At 31.8% G+C, this 27,324-nt stretch overlaps 1 protein-coding gene across 2 annotated transcripts in view; it reads right to left on the minus strand.

The window, feature by feature from the left end:
• The window catches only part of LOC113862689 (ATP-dependent zinc metalloprotease FTSH 11, chloroplastic/mitochondrial-like), a 30,104-nt gene extending 11,769 nt beyond the window's left edge, over nucleotides 1–18,335 (minus strand). The window contains exons 1-12 of one of the 2 annotated variants that reach the window (XM_027495827.1): nucleotides 17,687–18,182; nucleotides 17,418–17,647; nucleotides 16,543–16,696; nucleotides 14,994–15,086; nucleotides 14,751–14,836; nucleotides 14,531–14,654; nucleotides 13,786–13,905; nucleotides 13,391–13,441; nucleotides 6,548–6,609; nucleotides 5,634–5,691; nucleotides 5,389–5,514; nucleotides 5,239–5,319 (exon numbers count right to left, since the gene is read on the minus strand). In XM_027495827.1, coding sequence (XP_027351628.1) covers nucleotides 5,239–5,319; nucleotides 5,389–5,514; nucleotides 5,634–5,691; nucleotides 6,548–6,609; nucleotides 13,391–13,441; nucleotides 13,786–13,905; nucleotides 14,531–14,654; nucleotides 14,751–14,836; nucleotides 14,994–15,086; nucleotides 16,543–16,696; nucleotides 17,418–17,647; nucleotides 17,687–18,010 — 1,509 coding nt within the window. In that variant the 5' untranslated portion in view covers nucleotides 18,011–18,182. Of the gene's footprint in view, nucleotides 1–5,238; nucleotides 5,320–5,388; nucleotides 5,515–5,633; nucleotides 5,692–6,547; nucleotides 6,610–13,390; nucleotides 13,442–13,785; nucleotides 13,906–14,530; nucleotides 14,655–14,750; nucleotides 14,837–14,993; nucleotides 15,087–16,542; nucleotides 16,697–17,417 lie in introns of both variants that reach the window. The other variant, XM_027495819.1, reaches the window with a different exon arrangement.
• Nucleotides 18,336–27,324: the final 8,989 nt, after the last annotated feature.

A 27,324-nucleotide genomic window follows, 5' to 3' on the forward strand; every position in this document is an offset into this window, starting at 1 on the left:
CAACGGAATTGTTCTTCTGCCCACAACCATTGATCAGTGAGAAATTTCAAACTTTTTGGTCCGTCTGTATGATGAAATGACTTCCCAACAAATAATGTCGCCACTTTTGCATAGCTTTAACTACTGCCATCAACTCCCTCTCATACACTGATTTCTGTCTGACAAAGCAGTGCTCCAAAAAGCAAGAGGCTTCCCATCTTGAAGCAAAACTGCACCCAAACCTGTTCCTGAAGCATCAGTTTCTAAAACAAAAGTTTTAGAAAAATCTGGAACAGCCAACGTGGGCAGTAAGGTCATGGCGTGCTTGAGTCTATCAAAAGTAACTTGAGCTTCCTCACTCCACAAGAAACTATCCTTCTTTAAGAGTTGAGTCAACGGTCTAGCAATGAGATCATATTGCTGCACAAACAGTCTATAATATCCCATCAAACCCAAAAGTCCCCGCAAGCTCATCACATCTTTAGGCTGAGGCCAAAGCCACATAGATTCTAATTTTTGGATCAGCAGCCACAGTACCCGCTGAAATAATATGGCCCAAATATTCCAAAGTAGACTGGCCAATAATACATATTTTTCCCTTCACCTTTAAATCATTCTGCTGTAGAAGATCCATTACTGTAGCCAAATGCTGTGCATGCTCATCGTCATTTTTGCTGTAAATCAAAATATCATCAAAAAATACCAATACATACTTCCTTAATAATGGTCTCAGCACTTCATTCATCAAAGATTGAAAGGTTGACGGCGCATTAGTGAGCCCAAAAGGCATCACTACAAACTCGTAGTGCCCCTCAAGAGTTCTAAATGCTGTCTTCTCAATATCCTCATTTCTCATTCTGATTTGGTGATAACCGGACCTCAAATCCAGTTTTGAAAAAATTTCAGCATTACCCAGTTCATCAATAACGGGAATAGGGAATTTGTTAGGTATAGTCACTTTGTTAAGGGCCCTATAGTCCACACAAAGCCTCCAACTTCCATCTTTTTTCTTTACCAAAATAATAGGACTAGCATAAGGACTCAAACTCAGTCTAATAATTCCAGCTACCAGCATTTCACTAACCATCTTTTCAATTTCAGTTTTTTGGCAATGAGGATACCTATAGGGCCGGATGTTGGGAATAGCAGCTCCCTCCTTAAGATGTATGGCATGATCATGCTTCCTTGCCGGAAGTAATGTCTTCAGAACCTCAAACAGCTCAGCATAATGTTGCAGAACTGCAGTCAATACTGGAGGTAACTTTGCCATAGCTTCCTCAGGCTGCTGAATCAATTGACATTCTAACAAAAAACCATCCCCTTCTTGCTGTATAGTCTTAATCATAGAGTTCAATGAAGCTCTGCCCTTCGTTAACTCCGGTTCCCCCTTCAATGTGACCAACTGCCCTTCCACCTTTATTTTCAGAGTTAATTGCTCAAAATTTGCTCTGATTTCTCCTAATTGGGCCAACCATTCCAGCCCCAAAACCATCTCTACCCCCCCTAATTCAAATAAATAGAAGTCTTGTTTGATAGGCACCCCTTGTATCATCATGGCAACTTTAGCACATTTACCTTTACACCGAACCTTATGTCCATCACCAAACTCTACCACGTTGGAAGGCGTATCTTGAACTGGTAATTGAGCTCTTCTTACCAATTCATGGGAAATGAAATTATGGGTAGCCCCACAATCAATCAACACTATCACTCTCTCCTGACCAAGTTCACCCCACACCTTAAGGGACCTCTTGGAGGTAAATCCAGCAATACTATTTAACAATATTTGCTTGAATTCTGCCCCTCTCTCCTCACATTCTGAATTGTCCTCCTCACTCCCATTCATACCCTCCATTCCTCCAACAACATCAATTTTAACTATTTATTTTTACAAATATGATTTGGCCCATATTTTTCTTCACATTTAAAGCATTCCCCCTTTCTTATTTTCTCCTACATTTCTGCATTGGACAACCTTTTGAAATCACCACCCCGTCCTCTAAATCCAGACCCACTTTCATTACTACCAGCAGAAGATGCAGCTGAAACGACTTCAGCATGTGTTCCTCCCACTCCCCGTTTCTGCCCTGTATCCACAATCACCGTACGAGAGAAAGAGAATGGTTTATGATTGCTCCCATGCTTCCCTACAGGCCCAACACCATTCTTCATCAATGCTGCATTCTTTTGATCAATCATCAACGTTTTCTTCATCATTGCTGATAGATTCGGAGGTTCGTACAATTTCAACTCAGCTCCAATTTCTTCCCTCAAGCCATTGACAAATATATCAATCAAATGTTCTTCTCCTACCCCACTCAGCATTCCTGCAAACTTCTCGAATTGAGAAACAAAGTCCTCCACCGTGCCTTCTTGCCTTAAAGCCAATAAAGCCGCAAAAGGACTATGTACCATGGCCGGCTGAAATCTACCAATAATAGCTTCTTTAAACTCTTCCCAATTTTGGTGCAGATGACATGACTCCCACCATTGAAACAAACTTAGAGCTTTACCTTCAAGTGCCACCATCACCGCCTGAAGTTTCTCCCCATCCTCAACTCCTTGCAAGCGAAAATAATGTTCCAATTTATTAACCCACCCAAACACATTTTCTTCTCCTTCGTACACCGGAATTTTCATCTTCTTCCATCGTTCACTCACTCCGACAGGTTGCCCACCTATTGCCGCATCCGACCGGGTGTCATCTTCCGCCCGACGCTCTGTTTCTTCCGCCGCCCGACGCACTGCGTCATTTCTCGCATCTTCTCCCGAACGGCAAACCAAGGATTCCACCAACGCTTCCAACCGTCGGAATCGTTCTTCCTCTCGATTCCGATCCTCTTCTCGCTCGCAATTCCAAGCTTCTCGATCGCGGTTCCACAGCTCCATACAATGCTCCAATCATTCGATCCTTGACTCCATTCTGGTAGTTATTTTGCGCATAAACAATCCCAATACCACAGCTCCTAGATGGAGCTCTGATACCAGATTGATAGGTATTGAACAAAAAATCAAGGTAGTTAAATCGGGATTCAAGTTATGAATTGTAAGACCTATTTTTCGAATCATGAATTGAATCGTATCTTGAATCATAAGATTCAAAATCAATAATTTAAAACATAAAAAATATAAATATAAGAGTATTGTAATGTAAAGAAACATCAAAACATTTAATATCTTAACATTTTTAAGTCAAATAATATGTAGCTATCAAAAAGAGGAGGAGAAAACAAATAAAAAATAGAAACTGTTGCAATGGCAAAGGGACCACCAAAAATCTTGAAAACCAGAAATCTTGAAAAGGAAAGCAGTGAACAAACGCTGGAAAATCTTATTTTTCCGGTAAACAGAAAAACAGATATGCCAGAAAAACTATTTCTCCAGTGAACAAAAAACCAGAGGAGATACCGGAAAAGATGATTTCTCCAGCAAAATGGAGAAGGTGAGCCTCCGGACTAACTGATTTATCTAGCAAAATGGAATGGGTACCGGTGAGAATGGGAGAAACCGCTATGCGGAGGTCAGACTTTTCGCGGAGAGTGGAGAGGGTGGGGAAGATGAAATTAACACACGTTTTATAAAAGGTAAATGACCTTTTTTACCCTTAAAAAATAATTCAAACGGTGCGTTTTATAAAAAATACAATAGGTTTCTTTCTTCCCCCAAATCACCAGATCGTGAACATCTCCTTGTTTTCACCCGCACCTGTCGCGATGCCAAACGCCCCGCGATATGGCAGCAGTGGCGGCGGACAGCCGCGCCACACCGCTCCGCTCTGATTCAAGCGCTACCCGGTTTGCGAAGGTATCGTGTGCCGCCATTCAAATTCACGATTCAGCCTGATACGTACAATTCAAGCGATTCCGGCAATGATTCAAAGGTTAAATCGATTCTGCCATACGATTCGTATCCCTGGGCTACAAAATCGAATCGTTAGTATTGTATCGAGAATCGTGCGATACTAACTACACTACAAAGAATAGAATTCTTTATTGGATCTTCTCTGAACAAGAGAAGAGAATAGGAAATTGTACAACACCTTCCTACTGGAATTTTGATCTCCCTCCAAATCTCCGATTTCTCCCAAAAGATCCCTTCCCCCACTTTCTAACTAACTATTTATAGAGCATGAAACAAAATACAGTTATAACTAAGAAAGTTATGATTGACAATTCAAATCCTCTGCAGCTGTCCTATTCTTACGCTTCCTCTGATAAACTTTCTCTAAAGGTGGCCTACGCTTATCATACCATATCTCCCAGCTGCAAATGAGCAACGCAGGTGGTGATACCAGCATTGCGATGTTCACTCAGAACTAATCAAAGGGGATAGTGCACAGCCAGCTGGTGTGGACGCTGAGGCTACAAAATGTGGTGGGATGCTAGGATCCCAATTGCAAGATATGAGACTTGAGTCCCACATTGGAGGTATAGGATTTTAATGTGGGATTTATAAGGCCTTAGGCCTTGGGCTCTCCAACTACAAAGATTAGCTTTTATTGTGTGGATCTCCCAAGGTTCTTACCATATTATCTCATTTTTTCCTTAATTAATTTAATTACAATTAATAGTCCTATTATATTAGTGAACTTGGGGTTTGCCTTTACTAGTAATATTACACTAGTATTAGCTGACCTAATATTAGTATAAATAAGACCATCGTGTTAGTATTTTCCATCACACCATTACATATCACATCAATCTAATAGAATATTATCATTGAGAGCCTCATTTCTCTCTCTTCCTTCTTTTCTACCTAATCACATTGTAACAAGATTAAGAAAATAACTTATCACATAATATAGGCAGCATCATAATACTATCATTCAAAATTCTGGCACAAAACAAAAGCAAATATATATATATCATCAAAGAATATTAGGTTTGTCAAGGCTTTGCAGAATATTTTTGTTCCTTTTGTTTCAAAAGTTTAGGTTGAGTGTAACATCCTTTTGAGTGTATCCACATTTTGCAAGAGGTAGCATGAGCAAAATATGGAAATTTTCATCAGACAATGCTTCTCCCCCATGACCTGTCCTTTTAGCTTCCATGTGAATTTCAGCTTATGATTCTTTCAAAAGTTTCCCTTAATGGATTGACAGAAACTGTTAAAGCAATATAAAGCATGCTTTAATTTTCATTTGTCTCTTGATTAATTTGTTGCTTCTAGTTCTAGGAGTTATCATCATTATTCTTTCTATTTTTATATTATTTCTCTTAATAGATTCTTTATTGAGAAAACAAAAAGAATAGGACTTACATGCCGGTCAAATCTACCAGGCCTCGTTAAAGCTGGATCAAGAATATCAGGCAAGTTTGTTGCAGCCATTAATATTATTCCCTACAAGAAAAAAATGATGAATGAATTTGGAAAGAGGAACAAATTGCACTCCAAAATATTCAAAGATACCTCATTCTGCTCAAACCCATCCATTTCAACAAGTAGCTGATGCAATGTCTTCTTCGTATGGCCCTCCCATTGTTTCCTTGTTGATCCAACAGCATCAATTTCGTCAATGAAAATAATACAGGGAGCCTACAATATGATAAAACAAAAAAATGTTCCACGATAAGAAATAAATATATGACGCATGTGGTACAGTACAAAACCAGAATAACAGAGTTTTGGAAGATCATTAGTGAAAAGCAACAGACCTTTTTTTTGGCTGCTTGAAATAAGGATCTTACACGTCGAGCACCAACTCCCACAAACCTGAGTATGAAAAGAAATATGAAAATGAACATCCCTAACAACCAACATATCACAATATTCCTTATTTGATAACAAATTGCTACAGTGTCTATGTCACAAGCAAAATAGACCATCGAAGAACTTAAACTGCCTGGAGGAAGATTAAATTTTGCATTCTTGTTAAGAGATCACATGAAAACATTTAGCATCTAATCAACCAAGGTAGTGTCATGCATATCACACAGAAATAGGAAATCCTATAATGTTAATAAAATCTTCATTCTGTTTCATTATATTTCACATGTTCCAAATATTTGGATTTATTCCCAACAATAAATATCATAAAAGCTCAATTTCATAGAGTTATCTAAAAAAATGGGGACCCTTGATGGAGATACTATTATACTAAATTCTTTTCATATATCTAATCTAATGGCCAACAAGAAATCCATTCAGTTCTACAAAATGATGTTAATCCTCCCTCCAAAAAATTAGAGGACCACAGAAAGACATCACTTCTTAATAACAATGAATTGACACTGATTGAACCATATTATTTCGTCATATAGTTGATACTTGATAAGAGTATGTTCCCATCAGAAGAATAGCAATAATAAATGAGATCTAGAAATCAATAACAGAAAGGAATAAGAAACCTAATCAGTATTACAATTGACAACTATATTTTCAATAAAAAAAATTGCAATACAACAGCATTCTTTGTGTTGTCATTTCAAGGTAACATATAACAAACCCTCATCATATTCCAGCATAATAGCATGCAATATTCTGTCTCTGATCTCAAGATTATATATAACATGTGCTCAATGCCCAAAATTTAAGCAATTGAAAATATAGAAAGAAAAAGACAACTTACATCTCCTCAAATTCAGAGCCTGCCCGATAGAAAAAAGGAACACCAGCTTCGCCAGCAATAGCCTTCAAGGTCCCAGATAAAGAAAACACTATTAGATCATAATAATTACAATTTTTTTTCAATAGATTAAATCCAAAGGTTGAAAAGATTAAAAGTCCAATGTCAATGAGAGACAAGAACCAAAGTCTAAATTTATATCCTTCCATGAACAGTCCAATAGCATATAGCATATAACAGTGTTGTAATAAGTTGCCAGATAAAATGGAAGTATAAACACAAATGTAGTTTAACTTAAAACTTATGTTTAAATGCAACAACAACAAGCATATATTCAATGAACTGTCAAAACCGTGTTGCTCATTGGGTATTTTAGGAAGTTTTATATTTTATCCTTGCTGTAATTTTATTCTTTATCACAGCTGTATCTTGCTATTAATATTAGGTTTATGTATTTAGAATCAATCCCATAATCATAGGGATTTGTTTCCTTAGAATTAGTTGTCCATATTTCCTAAAATAGCCAGCAGGCTCATGTATATATAGGTCCAATGACCTGATAATTAATATACAATAAAACGGAGAATATTATTCCTTCTAAATTTGAGATGGTATCAAAGCTCCTGATCTTTGGGATCCTCTGACCGTGCTTGTAAACCTGATGTGATCCTAGGAGCTATAGGATCCCTTTATACTCATACCTGTAATTGTATAGCTACAAAACAAAGAGGCTTAGCTTAGTTTAGCTTTGGGCCTTGTATTTTGGCAATGGGCCTGGGAAGAGTGGAGTCTCTTGTAGTTTTATTTGGACTTGTATTGGGCCATGTTTCCAGGCATGTATTCAGCACAATCCCCATCCCCTTGTTACTTGTTGTTTACAGCCCAATAAAGATGTATTTTGGCCTTGAGTTAGCTTGCCTATAAATAGGCTAGCCCCTTGTAAAATGCACCTTGAAATTCATTTGTTTAGATTTCACACTTGTGTGAATTTTGAGTTCTCTAGGAATTCTCTCTAGAATTATCTAGGATCCTTTTCTCTTATCATAGATTCCTCCATGTGGTGAGACAAATAGGCTTATCCCTACTCCTTTAGGATGGTGCCATTCAAGTGTAATCACCTCTCTTTCCCTCCACTTTTTGAATTCTTCTTCTCATTTTTTGTTTCCTCCAATCTGAAAATCTACTCCATCCAATTCTACATCATTTGGTTCATTTTTTGGGACCTACACAAGCAAGGAATTGTTGTTTATCCTCTTGAAGATCCATTTCATAGGACTTTCATGAAGAATGCCTTCAAGAAACTCAACAAAACCCCAAGTCGCAGTCTTCATCACTGCGTTGCCTAAATGGCTGAGGTCATGAATCCTGTTCTACAAACTGGGGACAGATCCCAGACTGCTGGAGAATTGCAAAATGTTCATTTTGCTTATCGATTAAATGGAAAGAATTATCTCAAATGGTCTAACTCATTAAGACCATCTTGAAAGGAAAAGGAAAGGTCAGTCACCTAACTGATAATCCCCCTAAGGCAGAGGATGCCAAGTTCAAATCATGGGATGAAGAAGACTCCATGATCATGGCGTGACTGTGGAATTCAATGGTCCCAAAAATCAGTGATACCTGCATGTTCCTTAAATCAACAAAGGAAATTTGGGAGGCAGTAGAACAAACCTATTCTAAGGCCAAGGACGCTGCTCAAATCTATGATGTAAAGGTGAAAACCGTGGCTGCCAAACAGGGAAACAAATCAGTCACAGAATATGCCAATCAACTCAAGTCCCTATGGATGGAATTGGATCACTATCAAGTTGTAAAAGCAAAGTGTTTAGAAGAGTCAGCAATTCTTGAGAAGAATATTGAACAAGATAGAGTCTATGATTTTTTGGTAGGCCTGACTGAATCCTGAATATGACCAGGTCCGAATCCAAATCCTGGAAAAAGAGAAAGTCTCAAGGCTTAATGAAGTGGTAGCCATTATCTGGAGTGAAGAAAGTAGGAGAGGACTGATGCTGAAGACCCCAACTACTGAAAGCTCAGCAATGATGGCTGAAGGAGGAACAGCCATGGTTGCTAACTAGAGGAAAAGTGGGTTTCCCAATATGGAGAAAAAAACACGAGGAGATCCGGTGTACCTATTACAATAAGCCATGCCACATAAGGGAGAAGTGCTGGAAATTACATGGAAAACCCCCAAGCTGAGAATGGGGGTCCAAAAGGAGGCGCTCCCAAAAAGGAGGGCAAGGGCAAGCACCCATTGTTAATGGAATGGATGAAGAATCTGTCCAGCTGAATCATAAAGAGATAGAAAGGGTAAGATCCTTCCTTAGTAAATTAGAGAAACCCATAGGTTTGTGCTCCTTAACATATTCTAGTAAGTTTTCAACTTCTTTTGGACTTAATGTTTCAAATACACCCTTTACCCATTATTGGATATTAGATTCTGGAGCCACTGACCATATGACCCCTCTACCCAAATACTTCCCCACATATTCTCCATGTCCTAGCAACAAGAAGATTTCCACAGCAGATGGAACCCTTATAACTGCAGTTATAACTGCAGCAGGACACGAAGAGGTCCAAACAAGCCCATCCATAATATTAAAGTGTCCTTCATGTCCCAAAACTGTCCACCAATCTGATTTCTATAAATAAACTCAAAAGATCTCTCATGTAATGTTGTTTTTCATAGCAACTCTTGTATACTGCAGGACAAGCACTTGGAGAGGACAATTGGACATGCTAAAGAGTGGAATGGCCTATATTACATGGAGAACCCTATTCTGCTTACCAAGAGCCACTCTCTCATCTGATTCCACCACGACCAATAAAGAGAAAGCTCAACTATACCATTGCTAGTTGGGACACCCTTCATTTCGAGTTGTAAAGGTGATTTTCCTTTCCTTGTTTAAGAATTTAAATGTGGAGTCTCCATTATGAGGTGTGTGAGCTTGCTAAACACAATCATGTACCTTTCCACATTACCAATATAATAAGTCCTTTCCCTTTTCTCCTTGTTCATACTGATGTATGGGGTTCTACTAATGTCCCTGTTGTCTCAAGTGCTAAATGGTTTTTAACCTTCATAGATGATTGTACCAAGTTGACTTGGGTTTTCCTACTGAAACAGAAATTTGAAGTTAGTTTCATGTTTTTCCAGTTTGTCTCAATGATTAAAAATCAATTTGGAGTCAGTATCAAAAGAATTATGTCGGATAATGCCATGGACTACTTTAATCTTGTGCTCAACTCTTTTTGCCAAAACGAAGGGGTATAATCCATGAATCTTCATGCGTGAACACACTCCAACAAAATGGGATTGCAGAAAGGAAAAATCGGCACTTATTTGATCAAACTAGAGCCCTACTTTTTCAAAATCATGTTCCTATGAAATTTTGGAGAGAAGCCCTTCTTACTGCCACCTACCTAATCAATAGGTTACCCTCTAAAATCTTAGAATCAAAAAGCCCCATGGAAGTCCTATCCTCATTCTACCCACACTTGGACCCTACAAATAAACTCCAACCTAGAATATTTAGGTGTGTATCCTTTGTGCATGTTCATAGTAATGAAAGGGGAAAAGTGGACCCTAGAGCTGTCAAATGTGTATTCTTAGAGTACTCAATCACACAAAAGGGATACAAATGTTTTCACCCACATCAAAAAGATTCTGTGTCAAGATGTTACCTTCAACAAACAAGAGAGCTACTTCAAGCAGCCTCATCTTCAGGGGGAGAATGTAAGAGAGGAAAATGAGACTCTCATGCTTCCAAATATGGCATTTGGACCTGAAATTGAGACAAATAGCGTTGCTGTCCCTGAAATTGAGAGAAGAACAGAACAAGCACCTGGACCAACAGCAGGACCTGCACCTAATGGTGGAAAATTTGAAAAAAATCTGGTATATTCAAGGAGAGAAAAGGCCATTCTACAATCTGTTCATGTACAGGAATCCAACCCACCATCACCAAATGTGGTAATACTTTCTAATCCTATAAACTCCAATAATTCTAATGAGTTTGTTTCTGAAAATCCAGAAGCACAGGTGACCAAAACATGGACCTTCCCATTGCCCTTAGAAAGGGAACTAGAAAATGCACCCAACAATTACTTTACCCTCTATCAAATTTCCTATCCTTTGAAAAATTCTCTCCTACCCATAAAACCTTTCTCACAAACCTAAACTCCACTCCCACACCTTCCTCTGTATCTGAAGCATTATCTGACAAGAAATGGAAACAAGCCATGGATGTCGAAATGGAGGCGTTAAACAAGAACAGGACCTGGGAACTTGGCACCTTACCAATTGGAAAAAAACCAATAGGGTGCAAGCAGGTATATAAAGTAAAGTACTAGGCTGATGGGACCATTGAACGTCACAAGGCAAGGTTAGTGGCCAAAAGATTCACTCAAGCCTATGGAGTGGATTACTTAGAGACATTTGTCCCGGTTGCTAAGATGAACACAATCAGAGTAATATTGTCATTAGCAACAAATCATGATTGGAACTTGCAGCAGTTTGATGTGAAGAATGCATTTCTACATGGAGACCTTGAAAAAGAAATATACATGGAATTGCCCCCTGGTTATGATGGACAGGTTGCTGCTGGAACTGTTTGCAAGCTAAAAAAGGCTCTATATGGACTGAAACAATCCCCAAGAGCATGATTTGGAAGATTCACCAAAGTTTGGACTACAAACAGAGCCAAGGGGATCACACTTTATTTATCAAACATTCAGATTCAAGGGGGAGTAACAATTTCATTGGTGTATGCAGATGATATTATAGTAACTGGGGATGACAAAAAGGAGCAGCAAGTGTCAAGTCAATGCCTTGCCACGGAATTTGAGATCAAAACATTATGGAGACTTAAATATTTTTTGGGAATTGAAGTGACCCATTCCAAGAAAGGAATCTTCATATTTCAACAAAAGTATATTACTGACTTGCTCAGAGAAATATGTAAGACGGCTTGCAAACCAGCAAGTACTCCAGTTGACCCAAATATAAAGTTGGAAAGTGCAGAGGAGGGTATTGCCATAGACAAAGAGATGTATCAAAGACTAGTGAGCAGACTTATTTACTTATCTCACACTAGGCCAAACATTGCTTTTGCTGAGTCTAGTCAGCCAGTTTATGCACCAACCAAAAGAAGCACATTTACAAGCTACCCTTAGAATTGTCCAGTGTTTAAAAAGGACTCCAAGAAGAGGGATATTGTTCAAGTAAAACAAGAGTGAGTCTTGAAGCATTGTGGATAGGAGATCAACTACTGGATACTGCACCTTCCTTGGTGGAAACCTTGTGACTTAGAAGAACAAAAAACAGAGTATAGATAGATCGAGTGCTAAAGCAGAATTTCGAGCAATGGCCCACGAATATGTGAATTTCTATGGCTGAAGATTATATTGGAAGACTTGATAAGGTAGGATGAACCTATGAGGTTATATTGTGACAATAAATCTGCAATTAGTATAGCCCACAACCCGGTGCAGCATGATAGAACTAAACATATCGAGGTGGACACATTGTATCAAGGAAAAGCTAGACAGTGGCATGATTTGTACCCCATATGTGTCCACTCAGAATCAACTTGCAGACATACTTACCAAGGGGCTGAACTGCATTAACTCTGAAAGAATTATATCCAAGCTGGAAATGGAGAACACTTACTGACCAGCTCGAGGGGGAGTGTCAAAACCGTGTTGCTCATTGGGTATTTTAGGAAGTTTTATATTTTATCCTTGCTGTAATTTTATTCTTTATCACAGCTGTATCTTGCTATTAATATTAGGTTTATGTATTTAGAATCAATCCCCTAATCACAGGGATTTGTTACCTTAGAATTAGTTGTCCATATTTCCTAAAATAGCCAGCAGGATCATGTATATATATAGGTCCAATGACCTCATAATTAATATACAATAAAACGGAGAATATTATTCCTTCTAAATTTGAGATAAACAAATATGGTCAAAAACATAAATGAGTACACACTTCACTCAAATACTTTGTAGCAATGTTGTCAAGATCAAGATCTTACCTAAGATCAGAAAGGGGATAAAAGATCGTAAATTGTGGGATCGTAAAATAGATAATAATATTCTACCAAACATATAAAACTATACTTCAATATATTTATATACGCATAGAAAATAACATAAACTATCACAGTTTTAGGTCAAATGTATAACACTGACTATCACAATAAACTATCACAGTTTTTTGGTCTAAACCTAAATTGCCAAGCAAACCTTTAAGCATTCTACTTTTATAGTGGATAATACAATAGTAAACTGTACAGTTACTGCCCAAAAGCATGAAAGCAACCCGTCAAAGATCTTCTCTTACCTACATTTCCAGCATAATCACATCAAGAATGATGACTTAAATTTTGGCTTGATCTAAGTAAACTCCAAACGTTAGCTCATAAGAAAAAGAGTTAGATCAAACCCAAACTTAAAATGGTATTAAATCCTATAATAGATCCAATGTTGAGTCCCTTTTACTATAAAAAAAATTGACCCCAACTTGGGCCCATGAATTTCCCAATGAAATTTATCTAGCTCCACAACTTTCCCAACGCAATTAAAAGAATTAATTCCTACAATTTAGATGTCCAATTTTAAGTATAAGGGGGCATGTTCAGATCCCATATCGATTACAAATATGGCTAAAGTAGAGGTTATATAAGTTAAGACAATCCTTGCTTTACAAGCTAGGACTAAAGGTTGAGTTAGGCCAAAGCCTAATTTCAAGAATAACAAATCCCAAAAGCATATAGAAGAAGATCAATAGGTTATATCCTATAAGACAATATAAAAGAAAAATGTCCAACATTAACTAACCTTGGCTAGTAGAGTTTTTCCGGTTCCAGGTGCTCCTGTTAAAAGAATCCCCTAAAAAGAGGAACATTTAGCATCACTTGGTGCACAAAATATAACAAATACACACTAAATGAATGATATGATATCTAAACAAGCAAGTTCATAAAAATACACACACACACACATAACATTATGATGACCAAAAGCTAACATATTTGCTACTACAGTAACTACACACAACACAATTTGCATTTGGAGATGAATTAAAGGGAATCAGTTCATAAACAGCAATGGAAAGTAATTCTGCCCAATAAGAAATGAGAAGTCTGTACATGCAAAGTAGAAAACATGAAGAAAAGCTGTTAAGACAAGAAAAAGCAGAAAACAGCAACAAAATGCAAAACATGTCTACAAACCTTTGGCAATTTTCCCCCAAGGCGTGTAAACTTAGACGGATTTTTTAGGTACTCTACAACTTCCTCAAGTTCTTGCTTTGCATCATCACAACCTTTTACATCCTTAAATGTTTTTACATTCTGCAAGGAGAGTGTGATACAGTGACATTAAAGAGAGTATATATAAGGTGTAGTGAAACTTTTGGTTTGTTGTATATTCTACAAAAAAGACTAATACAAGAAATGAATGGCTTCATAATGTCACTTATCTTCCACACAGATTTCCAATTTTGTTGTTGACTGGTCCACAAAATAGCAAGTAATGGCATTATTAGCCAGGAAATTTTTGTTTAGAAACAGGAAAGATTATGCAAGCATTACATACAAAGGAATGCTAGCAACATACTCTTTTTAACACACTCCTAACTATTGTCTAAAATTTATTGAAAACTACAAAAATCATGTGGGTCTTACTCTTTCTCATTCTTAAATTAATGTTTCACTCTCATACTTTTGTAGTTTTTAATAAATTTTAGCTAATAATTAGGAGTGTGTTGCTAGCATTCCTCTTGTATATATCATGCCACTGTTCATAAACCCTGTTGCACTTACAATCTTCTCATCCAAAATACTAACAACCAAAATTTCTAGCTTATCCATATGTAAGCTATTGAATTAATCAACTTTCAAGAAATACAGAATAATCCATTAGCCAGATTGTTAAGGAAATCTGAGTACATCTGTCAGAACAAATTAACAAGGTAACCTTTTCTGGCATCACTTCCTTATTTAGCTCCTTTGGGGCATAGGAAGAACTTGAGCCAACACCTGAAGTTCCAATCCCACCCAAGCTTCCAATGTATTTTTGAAGTGCAGCAGCACCCATAAACCTGACAGAAGGTATATTAGCAACTCAACTTTAAAACAGTCTAAGAGTGGATGGTCATACACAAGAGAGAGAGAGAGCAAAGGAAAAAGACTCATACCAGACCAACCCCACAGCAATTGTAAACAAAATAGTTGAGATGAGTTCTTGTGCGAAACGTGATTTGTTTGATACTTTTGGATCAACCTAAAGGTGGAAACAACTTCATGAGTTCCAAGAACAAATAAACAAAAAAGAATCTGGGTTACAACACAAAATTGTACAATTTTATTTCTACAATATTTATGAATGACAAACACTAAAAGCACAAAGCATAGGGAAAACTATTTGCAATAATTGTTACCATAACCACATGTAATGGCTGCTTCTCAGATATCCCAGGGCTAAGAAAAGTCTCATCTGAGTTAACTGATGCACGCTGCTTCAACTCTTGCAACTGGAAAATATGTTTACCATCAATTGCACATAATGCAACAAAAGTAAATTATGAACAAAAAATGTCAAAAGGCTGTCACTATAGTGTAGTCAACAGAAAGTTTAACAAAAGGAAAAATTGCAATCACAGGATGAAGACAATCACACTCCATTATAAATTCTACATCAAATTTAAGAGAAAATAAATAAACCAAATAATCCGTATCCAGAAATGTATGTGGATGAAATACTGCATAAAAATGTGTATATAAGTATTTAAGAAAGTGACAATTTTTTATGCCAACCAAAAAAAAAAAGACAAAAAAACAACCAAAGCCTTTTTCCTACAAGGTGAGTTGACACTATGGATCCAAAAAACAACCAAAGCATTCCATTTCACTTCTACTTAATCTGAAATCATGAGTTTCCAAGGCATTTCTCTACTGCTCTAAATATTATTTATCATAAGATCACGTTCAATAATTTCCTTCAAAGTTCTTCTAGGTCTTTCTCTACCACTTTTCATAGGGCTAAAAGCCAAGCAATACACTTCCTCATCACCATTGATACCTCCAATGACTTTCTTTGCACATGTTAAAATCACCGTAACCAGTTTTGTCATATTTTATTTAAAAGCTGTTATTCCAATATCTCCTCATATTATCCTGCCATCTTTCATATGAGCAAACATTCATCTTAGCATGCTCGCTTTTGTAACTCCTTTTTTTCCTTATTGGCCCTTTGAAACCCAAAATTGACCACCATAAAGAATAGATAATTATATAATAGTAAGATAAAACTTATTTTTAAACTACCAGGTAATACTTTAAGGTCACACATAGTAGCCAAAACTAAAGTAAAAATAAAAGAGAAATGCTAGGACATACTCTCTAACACACTCTTTCAACCACACTTTTTGTTATTGGTTAAAATTTATTGAAAATTATAAAAATTATATGAGTATCACCACTAATTTAATGAGTGTTGCTCATAACTTGTAGTTCTCAATAAAATTCAACCAATAACTAAGATTGGGTTAGAGTGTGTTCACTCCTTGTAAAAAAGTGACCAAATTTTAATAGTCAATAAATCAGGAAAATTTATCAGTGATCAGCAATAAGATTGATTTTCTAACACGTGAATTGACACAAATGTTAAAAATTAGATAAAGAAAGTGCTGCAAGAAACTTGCAAGTTACAACTTGGAAAGAAAAGGGCATTCTTTCAGAACAAAATAATGTCATTCACCAAGACAATAAAACAGAAGTTGGTTAAGCATTTTGATCCAAACAGTCATGGATGGAATTAAAACAGAATAAATTCATTTTGGGACAGATTAATATTAACAAATAGAAACCAAACAATGTGCACAGTGCACCTCTCCACCTACCCTAATGAAAATGCAGCACTAAAAATTTGGTAATACAGACTGAAAGTTGAAAAGCAGAATCACAAGAACAATGATTCAATGTTTTTACCAGGATAGGAAGGCTAGAAGGTTTTCCAGTTTCCTCATCTGGAAGATATTCAGCAATAGCATTGGTGACCACTAGAGCTCGAAGATATTCTGCAACCCCTCTACTATCCACGGCTCGATCCCTTTGTTCAAATCTCTTGATGACAGACTCAGGGCTAGAAACATATTGGTTCCAGGTCAGAAAATATGCTGAGAAACTCCGACACTAAAACTTCCAGGTCAGAAATCTGGGTAATGCTATTTTATATCACAGATAATTTTAGGTACGATAGTATTATTTTACGTGCGATAATATCATCCCTAATGTCATATCTTTTTTTTTCCTCTTCTGTAAAGTATTGATTCTTCAACAACAGTCAAATTCATACAAGTAAACACACCACCGTTTGAACACCAAAGAAAAACAAAATCACATCGTACATAATCTTAAATCAATCGAAGGAAGAGGAATTATTGCGTGAGCATAGTGCTGTAGGCACAACCAATCAAAGCTCAAAATGACACTTCTAATTGGTTGAGGAGAAAGAAAATCAGAGGAAAGAAAGAAATATTTGAATTTTGGATTCTAAAAATTCAATTTTTCCCTCTTCTTTCTCTTCATTTTCTCTTCAACCAAATAAAAAACTACACGACTATCCGCATTTTATTTCCTCTCTGTTTTCTTTCCACTCGTCCAAGAAATAGATAGACGCAAATTTTCTTTCCTCAGCCCAAACTTTACCATTATTTTAATGCTACTTGATTTGTGGCATCACTCATGCAAGAATTGCTCACCAAAGAAGCTCAACCAAATTCACCAAGTATTGCACATTCTACTCCCGATCATTTCATTCATCAAATAACATTTCCAATTTCCAAACGGTTCGTTTCACAGACCTGTGCTTATTGAGCTCAACAAACAGAGCACTCTGTTTGGCAGCATCTTGCGGATTCGCGTCGGCCTCGGCGATCAACCGCGCCAAGCGTTTCTCCTGCCGCCAAAACGGCCACCAATCAAGGAACTCCGACAAAGCCTTCTTCACACCTTCTCTCACCCTCACCCACAGTCCCAGGAAGAACACCACTACCGGAAATCTAGAAACCTCATTCGCAGCCAAATTCGCACTCTTTCCTGCGCTCTCTAAATCCACGTCACTCCTCACCACAGTTTCGGGGCTTTCGGCACCTTCCAAACACGACTCGTTTGAATCTGAATCCGCAACTGCACCTTCTTCCGTCGAATTTATACCCGCGCTGGCCTTGGGTTCGTTATCGGCTGAACCGGGTTCCGGTTCAGAGGGATTGGGTTCGGACCGGGAAGTTACGCTGTCTGGGCGGAAGGTGCAGAGGAGTGTGGAGGGAACGCGGCGCGTAGGGTGGAAGGGAAGGTGGTGAATGGAGAACGGGGAGTGGTTGGGAGAGAGAAATGAGAATGTGAATGGGAATGGAAGAGAAGGTTTGGAGAGAAGGGAAGCTTGAAGTGTGGCCATTGTTAGGGTTTTATCTCAATCTCAACGAGTCTCTTCTCTCTTTTTCTCGTTACGTGGAGAAAAGAAGAGAGGGTGTGTTGTTGAAGGGAGAGAGGGAGGGAGAGAGAGAGAGAGGATTTGAGGAAGGAGGAGAGTGTAAGAAAAGTAACCTTATCCAGGGATTGAACTTGGCGCCGTCTTTGTGTGTGTGGATTTTATTGCAATTTTGCAATCTCGAGTCATGAACGGCTTCGATTGAAAATGTTTTTCTTACCTGTTGGTGCCGTGGCCCGTGGACAATTTCATCGTCACACTCCCCCCTCCCGTTCTAGTGCTGCTTCAGTTTCTGTTCTTGATGAGAAGATTTTATTTATAGAATCATAAGTATAATTTTTTTAAAAAAATTATATTATTTAATTTTATAATTTTTACTATATTATAATATATTTTTAATAAATTATTATTATATATTAATTTATTTTGAGGACCTTCAAAAAAATTTGATTTTAAATTTTAAATTTATAATTGCAGATAACTTTACTTATGATAATATTATTTTTTCAAAAATATTTAATAAATCTTTAATTTAACTATTTCACCATGTTTATAATTATTAATACTAAAAAATATTCAAGATGAATTATCTATAATCATATAAATAAATATTTTATTATTAAATTTTTTAAATTAAAATTAAGATATATTTTATTAAATTAAAAATATATATATCAGTCACTTGCTTTTAACATACTTTTAAAATAATATTTATTTAAAGCGATTCTGTATACAATTTACGTCTATCTATTTATATATTTACACTTATATATCTTTCATCGGAAGTATAACATGATTTTATTTATTTTTAATTTATTATTTATTTAATTTTTATTATTTTATCTATATATATTTTTACTGTGCTTTTAATTTTGAAATATTAAATATTAAATAAATGGTTTAACATTTTAAATAAATTTTAATATTTTTATAAAAAACATTTCATATTATTAACAATATAATATAATTATTAATATTATATATGTCCAAGACTCACTCAAGATAAAATAATTGATATTATAAAAATTATATTATAAAAGTTTTTTATATAGACACTTTCAAATAAATAATAATGACTTTTTTAATATAAGTGTATAAATTTTTAATATTTTTAAATGGTTTAAACTATAAATATATTATTAAATAAATAAGAGAAATAGTACTGTGTCTACAAAATATTAAATTAACATGTGTTATGTACATATGATGATAAGTGTCAATTTCTTATGTATTTATATGAATGTATATCATATATCATAAGATGATATGTGATACACTCTAAATAATTAACTCAAAGTAAAAAAGTGTTATACAGTAATTATAAGATATGTGTTACATCTTGAGAACTAAGTACGTTAATTATGAACCACATTACCAAATTTTAAAATAGATTAATGTTCAATATGTGGCACTGATGCTTTTAATTTGTGAATAAAAAACATATTTAATTATGTATTCATATGATATAATTTTAATCTATTATATTCATAAAATTTATTTGTAGTAATTATTGTATTCGTAAAATTTATTTATATTTTTAGTCATTTATTTTTTTTTACAAAATTTATAAATTGGTTATTTGGTAAATGAGTTTAGTATTTTATTTTTTTTTCATTTAAGCTTTGTTTGAGAATTTGGAGAGAGAGGGAGGAGAAGGATTTGAAAAGAGAAGAAAGAAAGGTGAAGAAAATTAAATTCTTCTCTTATTTGGATGTTAAATACAGAAAGAGTAGAGTGATAGTGGATTAATAATGTACTTGGTAAAATATATTTTATACATTTTATTTATATTTTTTATTTTTTCAAAAAATATAAAAATTAAATATTTTTCTTCTTCTAAAAATTAATATTTTAAAAAACTAATATATTTTGAAACTATCACTCAAAATATTTTTAAAAATTATATTTCTATTTTTTATAATTTTTATAAAATATCACTTTAAAAATTAATATATTGTACACAAATTATATATTTTTCTTTCTCTGAAAATTAATATTTTAAAAATTCATATTTCTATTTTTTTATATTTTAAAAAATTCTCACTCTAAAAATTAACATTTTTAAAAAAATATATGTTTTATTATTATTATTTTAAAAATTAATATCACACATTTTATAAATATTTATTTTTTTCTATTTCATTCATTTAATAATTAATATGAAAAAAATATTCTGATAGACTAAAAACTCATCCAAAAGCGAAAAACTCACAAAATTAAGGATAAGAGAGTTTTTGAGGGTTTAGAAAAACTCCTTAACTCTTTCCCTCCAACTTAATTAATTCTCAAACAATAATTAAATACTCCTAACTCCTTCTTTCTCCTCCTAAACAAACTTTTAAATTAATAACATTCAGTTTTTAGTAAAGATATAAAATTATTACAATATTTTGTTGTTTGACAATGTTTATTATTATTCTTATATTTATATGTATTATGTTGCTTGTTTGATTAATTTTATTTAAGATAATATATTATTAATGTATTTAGTTATATTTTTTATTTTACTAGTTTAATTGTTTATGCTTTTTGTTTAATAGTCTTTAAAATCGAGTTAATTTATTGTAATTCTCAATTCAAATGGTAAAATATTTGAAAGAATAAAAAATTTAATATTTAAAAGAAATAAAAAGATTATGCAAATAAAACGTTGTATTTGTTATGATGATGAACTTAAGAAAAAATATATTAAAATTGAAATTTTTAAACAATCAAAATAGCATGATTAGTAAATTTGTAACATCTCTTAAAAAAAATATAGTGGTTTCTAAATATGTAATAATTAATGAATACCTAAAGTGTATGATAAATACTTTTGAACAATAATTATTTATGATAATGCTTTATTTATATGTTAATATTGATTTGTTTGGCAATTCTAAATTGATTACTTAAAACAATATGACTACTCAAGTGAAAAAAAAAATAGTGTAACAATTTAATTTATTTATTTTACAATTATTTTATTAATTTATGTTACAATATTGTGTATATTTTATTAAAGGTTGCAATGTTAGATATATTAATTTATTAGATGATGATCATCGTCATTATAATTTATCAAATATGTTTAAAACGATCATGATGATTTTGATTAAATTAAAATTCTTAATGGTTGTGAAAATGACCCTTATATTAAGAATGATTTTGATTCAATTTTTCGGTCAAGTAAATTTAATATTCTAAGTGATTATGAACTCCAATAAAAAAGTAAATTAATACATATATGAGTGTTAACTTTTAATAATTAAGAAAATAATACATATTATATAATATTATCATAATTACTAGTACATTAATAAGTAAAATATGCACTTCAAACAATAATAAAGTAGTATTAAATGAAAATACATCAAATCTTTTGTGTACTTAAATTTAAGTTAACTATTTTAAATATTAAATGTCCAAATTATGTTCTGGTTAGTGATGGCAAGTTAAGGCACATCTAGCTAAAGATCAAACATGTGAGTTTATAATAAATGTGTTAGGGTTTAACTATGTCAATGTTATATTATCATAACAAATTAGATTTAAAATTTATTTACTTATATATTTTAAGTATGTTTAAACTAAATTAATTTATTACATTTTTGTGAATTGATTTATTAAACTTCAATGACACCATACTACTTAAATAATTAGTAAAAATAACACTTTCAATTGGTCTAAGTAGGTATGCGAAAGTGAATCTTTTTAACTATTTTTCACAAAGAAGATGATTATTTTACATTATCAAAACTATGTAACAATCACCTCATTTTTATAGATTTACCATGAAATTTATTTTCTGGATGACATTGACACGTGGTCGCACACAGGTCAAAATATACCTAATTACTATAGTACGAGGTAAGCAACTAGGGTCATTTCTCAAAGAATCACAAGGACAAATTAATCTATTTAGAGAGTATATAAAACGGGAGTTTTGTTTATAAAAGAAACCAAAAACGCATTTAATTATAATTAGAATGAAGAGTGAACAAAAATTGAAATTCCAATCCAAAAATTAAGAAGAAAAATGACTACTTTATCACCGGATTTTTAAGAGAGTACATCAACAAACGATTCGGTAATTAACAATGAATCCAAATGAAACCTCAATTCGAACTCAGCATTCACATAAAAACTTTCATGCATTCGATTAGCACATAATTAATTAAAATTCAGAAAACTCTAGAACCTAATTGAATTGTGCCAATTTAATTTACCAATACCGTTAATCGTAGTTTTCAAACCTGAAAATCCAATTCATGTTTCTTAAAACTCAATTACATACATCAATCGAATAATACGTAATCAACCAGATGCATAATCATCAATCCAAATGAATAACTTCAATTCAAAAATATAATTAACAAAAGGAGAAAATAAGGAAGAGATGAAACCGAAATTATTATTGAATTTATGCCAATGTGAGATCAATCCTCAAGAGTGTCATGTCCCTTTTAATCCTTGAATTAGATGAAACTCTAAGCCTCCATGGATGGAGGGAAACAATTCATAAAGGGGAGAGAGAGCGAGAGAGAGAAGAGAAGAGAAGAGAAGAGCAAAAAAAAAAAATTAAATTCAAAAATTTAAAATTTCGTTCGTCAGTTTGTTCTATTTTTTCAGCTATGAAAACAGACTCTTTTTGGTTCGTGGCCTAAGGACAATTGTAGCCTTGGATGTCAGCTTCAAAACGCCACTAGAATGGCTTAATCAGATGTCTGTGGACTGGGATATGGCCTAAATACTGCAACTTGCTCAGGATCCGCGACCGCAGCGTTCTAACTTTTTTCAGGCCCAGTTTCAGCTTCTTATCATCAGAATTGTTTTCTGACCTCTCATAGGAATTGTGCACCTTTCTCTTAGCTTTCCTACAAATCAAGAATCACAATTAAAGGAGTTCTACAACTCAAGATATGGTCCAGAAACCAAAACAGTATTAGAATTTGTCAAATACTGGAAAAATTAAATAAAGCTCAAATAAAATTCAAACATCATAAAATGATCCAATTCAACCAATTAAGCACAAAAGAGGATTAATGAGCTAGGAATTAGAGAAAATAATATTATAAAAATCTAATTGATCAGACATACCTAATAATTGATGTATAAATGGGGAATACAACACACCCAAGTACTTTCCTTTACAAGTGGATCATTAATATGCAAATTAGTTTGTATAGCAACTTATAAAGTCGAGACAAGTGAAAAATATGTTTCTAATATCCACCTTTCTACTATATTAAAATAAGTCCAACTTTAGTATGAAAAGATGATAGTTGGACAATGCATAGAAATCCTACTTGACTTAAGTGGAATGATTTGATAAGAAAAATTATTCTCATTATGACACTGTTAATATATTCACTTTAACATTAAAATATGATTAAGAGTATCATTTCATATGTTGAGAAATGTGAACACTTAAGCTATGTTTAATAAAACGAGTTGAAAGTTGTGAGCTTCTAGCTTCTACTTATAAAGTTAATTAAAATTATAGATTTATAATGAAAGTTTATGAAATTAAATTATTTAGACAACTAGTTATATAATTGACCGATTTATCTAAATGACTTAAAAAATATATAATATTATATTTATATAATATAAAAATTAGATATAACTTATTTTAATATATTATTAATATAATTAATATTATTAATAACTTAAATCTATGTTTAAAATTATCCATTTTAACATATTATATCAATAAAAATTACATAAATTGGTTTAAATAATTTATTTTTATAATTTACTTAATTTTTAAATTATTATTTATCTAATTAATTTATTTTTGTATAACAAAACATATTATTAACTATTAATAATAATAAAATAAAAGAAAACAAAGATTACAGTGGATGAAAAGAACAAAATAATAATAAAATTAACATACTACATTTTAATTGTGTGAATAATAAATTTTTTTTTTTTGAAAAACATAAAAGATACAAATATAATAAAAATATCAATAACTAATTTTTGAAAGCTTTTCTTTAAATAACTTTTGAAAAGTTAGCTTTCAAACATTACAAACTCTTTTTATTTTATATTTATCAAATAATTCTACTAGCTTGTTAACCAATAAACTACAAGCTACAAGTTCATAAATAAACTACAAACTCTTAAATAAACTATATGATACATTTACTAAACACAACGTTAAAAAATTTTAGTAAAAAAAGTATTATCTAATGTATGCCTAATATCACATATTTTGGAGAAAGAAGAAATTATTATTTTTATTAAATAATATATACTTTTTTATATTTCATTAGATACAACGTTAGTTTAAAAAACATATAATAATAAAATAACATTTTTATTTACTAAAATATGTTAAATATTATTTTTTAATACTACAACAAATATTTTACTATCCAAATTTTATATTTTATAATAACTAATAATTGATATATAAATAGACAAAAATATTTACAAAAAATTACTTTACAAAAGAAATACAAATATTCTATTTTATAATAATTATATTTCAATATTATATAATAACTAGTACATAAATATAAAAATAATAATGATAATGAAAATATAATAACATATATAATAACTATTATTATTCAAAATTTTTAATTTTTAAACTATAATTCTATTTTCATTTTATTTTTTTCTAGAATTATTTTAACATCATTATTCATTCGGTCGATATATTTATCAATCAATATTTTTATTCTACAGTATACAAATATTATCATTATATATAATAACTAATATTTTTTAATTTAACAACTAAAATGAACGCTAGCAGAAAAATAATAATTTATTGAGTAACTATTTTTATTATTCAAAATTTTAATTTAATAAAAAATATAATACATTTTTTTTCTTTAGTGATATTTATTTTAATAATATTTACTGACAATAACATTTATAATATAATAAATAATATTATTTAATTTTTTTTATTTTAATAAAATATCTATTTCTTTTTAATTTCTTATACTACATTCAACTTACTTTAATAACATTTTAATTTTTTATATGATAAAAAATTATTCACTAGATATATTAAATCTTGTTATTTATTCGCTACATATATTAAATATTTATGTATTTAGGTAAAATAAAATAAAAAACTTAAAATAGCGATAATAATTAACAAACTTTTAAAATAAAATTCAAAAATTATTTTTACGATGTAAGTGATTATTGTCATAGATTTTAATTTTTAAATATTTGAAAGAGACTTGTGTTCAAGTTTATGTATGATTAAAATTAGTTCATTAGAGAAAGTACACTTATTTTCTTAAGTTTAAAAAAATGACAGTTGTTATTTCTTTTAATTAATACTATTTTTTTATTATATGAACAAAAGTTATGTGTTACTTTAAGACAAATTATGATTAACTTTTTTTTTATCCTATTCTATTAACATATTTTTTACCATTTGAAATTAATTTTTTTCTATTTTTAAAATTTTTTTTATTCAAAAGGATGTAGGATATAACACAACTCTCTCATAACTATAATTTTTGTTCTAACATCCTAAAACACTTCCCATATTTTGCGAAGATAATGTTTTCCATAACATTTTGTTATCACAATGATTGCAAGTCATTTTATTATTATTTATTTAGTTCTTTTGAGCAATTTTCTTACTAAATCTCTAAGTGACAAACTTTTAATTTCTCTCTCTTTAGATGAATTGAGCTTAAAAACTTATTATTTACAATATTTTATCACTTAATTTTTAATTTTAATAATTTTTTGCTTTCTGAATTTTAAATTTTAATACTAAATTTTATATCATAATCAACTAAATGAACTATGCCTGAGATCTTATTAAATATGATTTTTAAAATATATTTAATCAAATATTAATATTATAAAAATATAATATAACAAAACTAATGTATGATTGAATTAGTGATTAGATTTCATAAATCATGGATACAATATAACAAGTTCTTACATAGATACATAGTTATGCACAAATTTTAATAGTTAAATTATACATCTTAACTTGAGGTCATTATAATTCTTAAATGATGTGTTTTATGTTTTAATTTCACTATGATCAAGTTATTTACTTGTTATCATACAATATACACTATTTTACAAGTATTATTATAGAATTTTAAAAAAAATAAATATATAACATTTTAAAATATTTGAGTAAATAATCATAATAGGGATAATATGTTCAAATCATAAAAACTTTCCGTGTATACACTAATAATCTCTCAATTATAGTCGAGTCAATTAAACATATGTCAAATATTTCATGAGTTTACAATATTATCATTTATATGTAAAAAAAAATTATTCAAATAAATTTTACATTTTTTTAGATTTTTAGTTCTATACATATATATTATTAAATTGAGAATATAATTCTCATGAGAATAATGATTTCTATATCTTAAAATAATGAGTGCACTTATCAAACTTTATTTACTTTTACTTATACGAGTCCATCACCTATTACTTATCACATGATTCAAAAATTAAAGTAAAAATAAAAAACTAGAATGATATAAACAAATTTTCAAATATAAAAACAAGAATTAAAAGTAAATGTAATAAAAGATTGATAAAATTGAATTTAAAAGATCAAACACAAATGATTAAGATGAAAATTCAAAAAGAAATGATTATGTATCATACAAAATTTCACTTGATTAAGATAAGAAACTTTAACTCAATTTTAATAACATTGCATGGTCCAATTCTTTGTGTAATAATGTTTAATTTCTTGATACAAAACAATAATTCCTAATTAAAAATTCTTAACTTCTATGTCTAGGTAATAAAAAAATAAAGAAACTTACTTCAATTATCAAAAACTTAAATAAAGAACTTGTATGAAAGAAGTATTAAAAATTCTTGTGATAGTTAAGCATTGAAGTATGTCGAATGGAATAGATCTCCAAGACATCATTGATGATAAAATGGTGATAGTGGCATTGAGACGTCCCTATTATCAATAGTTTCATCTCTATTTTTTTATATATCTTAGGAAAATTCTTAAGTATAAAATTTCGTGATGTATATTAAAGTTAATTACATGTAAAGCTATAAATCTAATTCTAAATAGATAAAATTATTGATACCATAATAGTAGAGTACTTAATATGTGACTAAGCTTCCTAACTTCTCCTAATTATTCAAATTTAATACATCATAAGAGAAAATAAATAGGTTCAAGTAGTAAGCCCACATCCATACACACTTAAGGGTATAATAATTAAAATAAATAACATGAATCATAAGTTCCCTAGTTCATCATCTTCTTCTTTTGTCCACATAAAAGAAGGTCATTCTTTATCCTAAGGTAT

This window comes from Abrus precatorius, unplaced genomic scaffold, assembly GCF_003935025.1.
Source record: "Abrus precatorius isolate BTA unplaced genomic scaffold, Abrus_2018 Scaffold10, whole genome shotgun sequence".
Classification (NCBI taxonomy): domain Eukaryota; kingdom Viridiplantae; phylum Streptophyta; class Magnoliopsida; order Fabales; family Fabaceae; genus Abrus; species Abrus precatorius.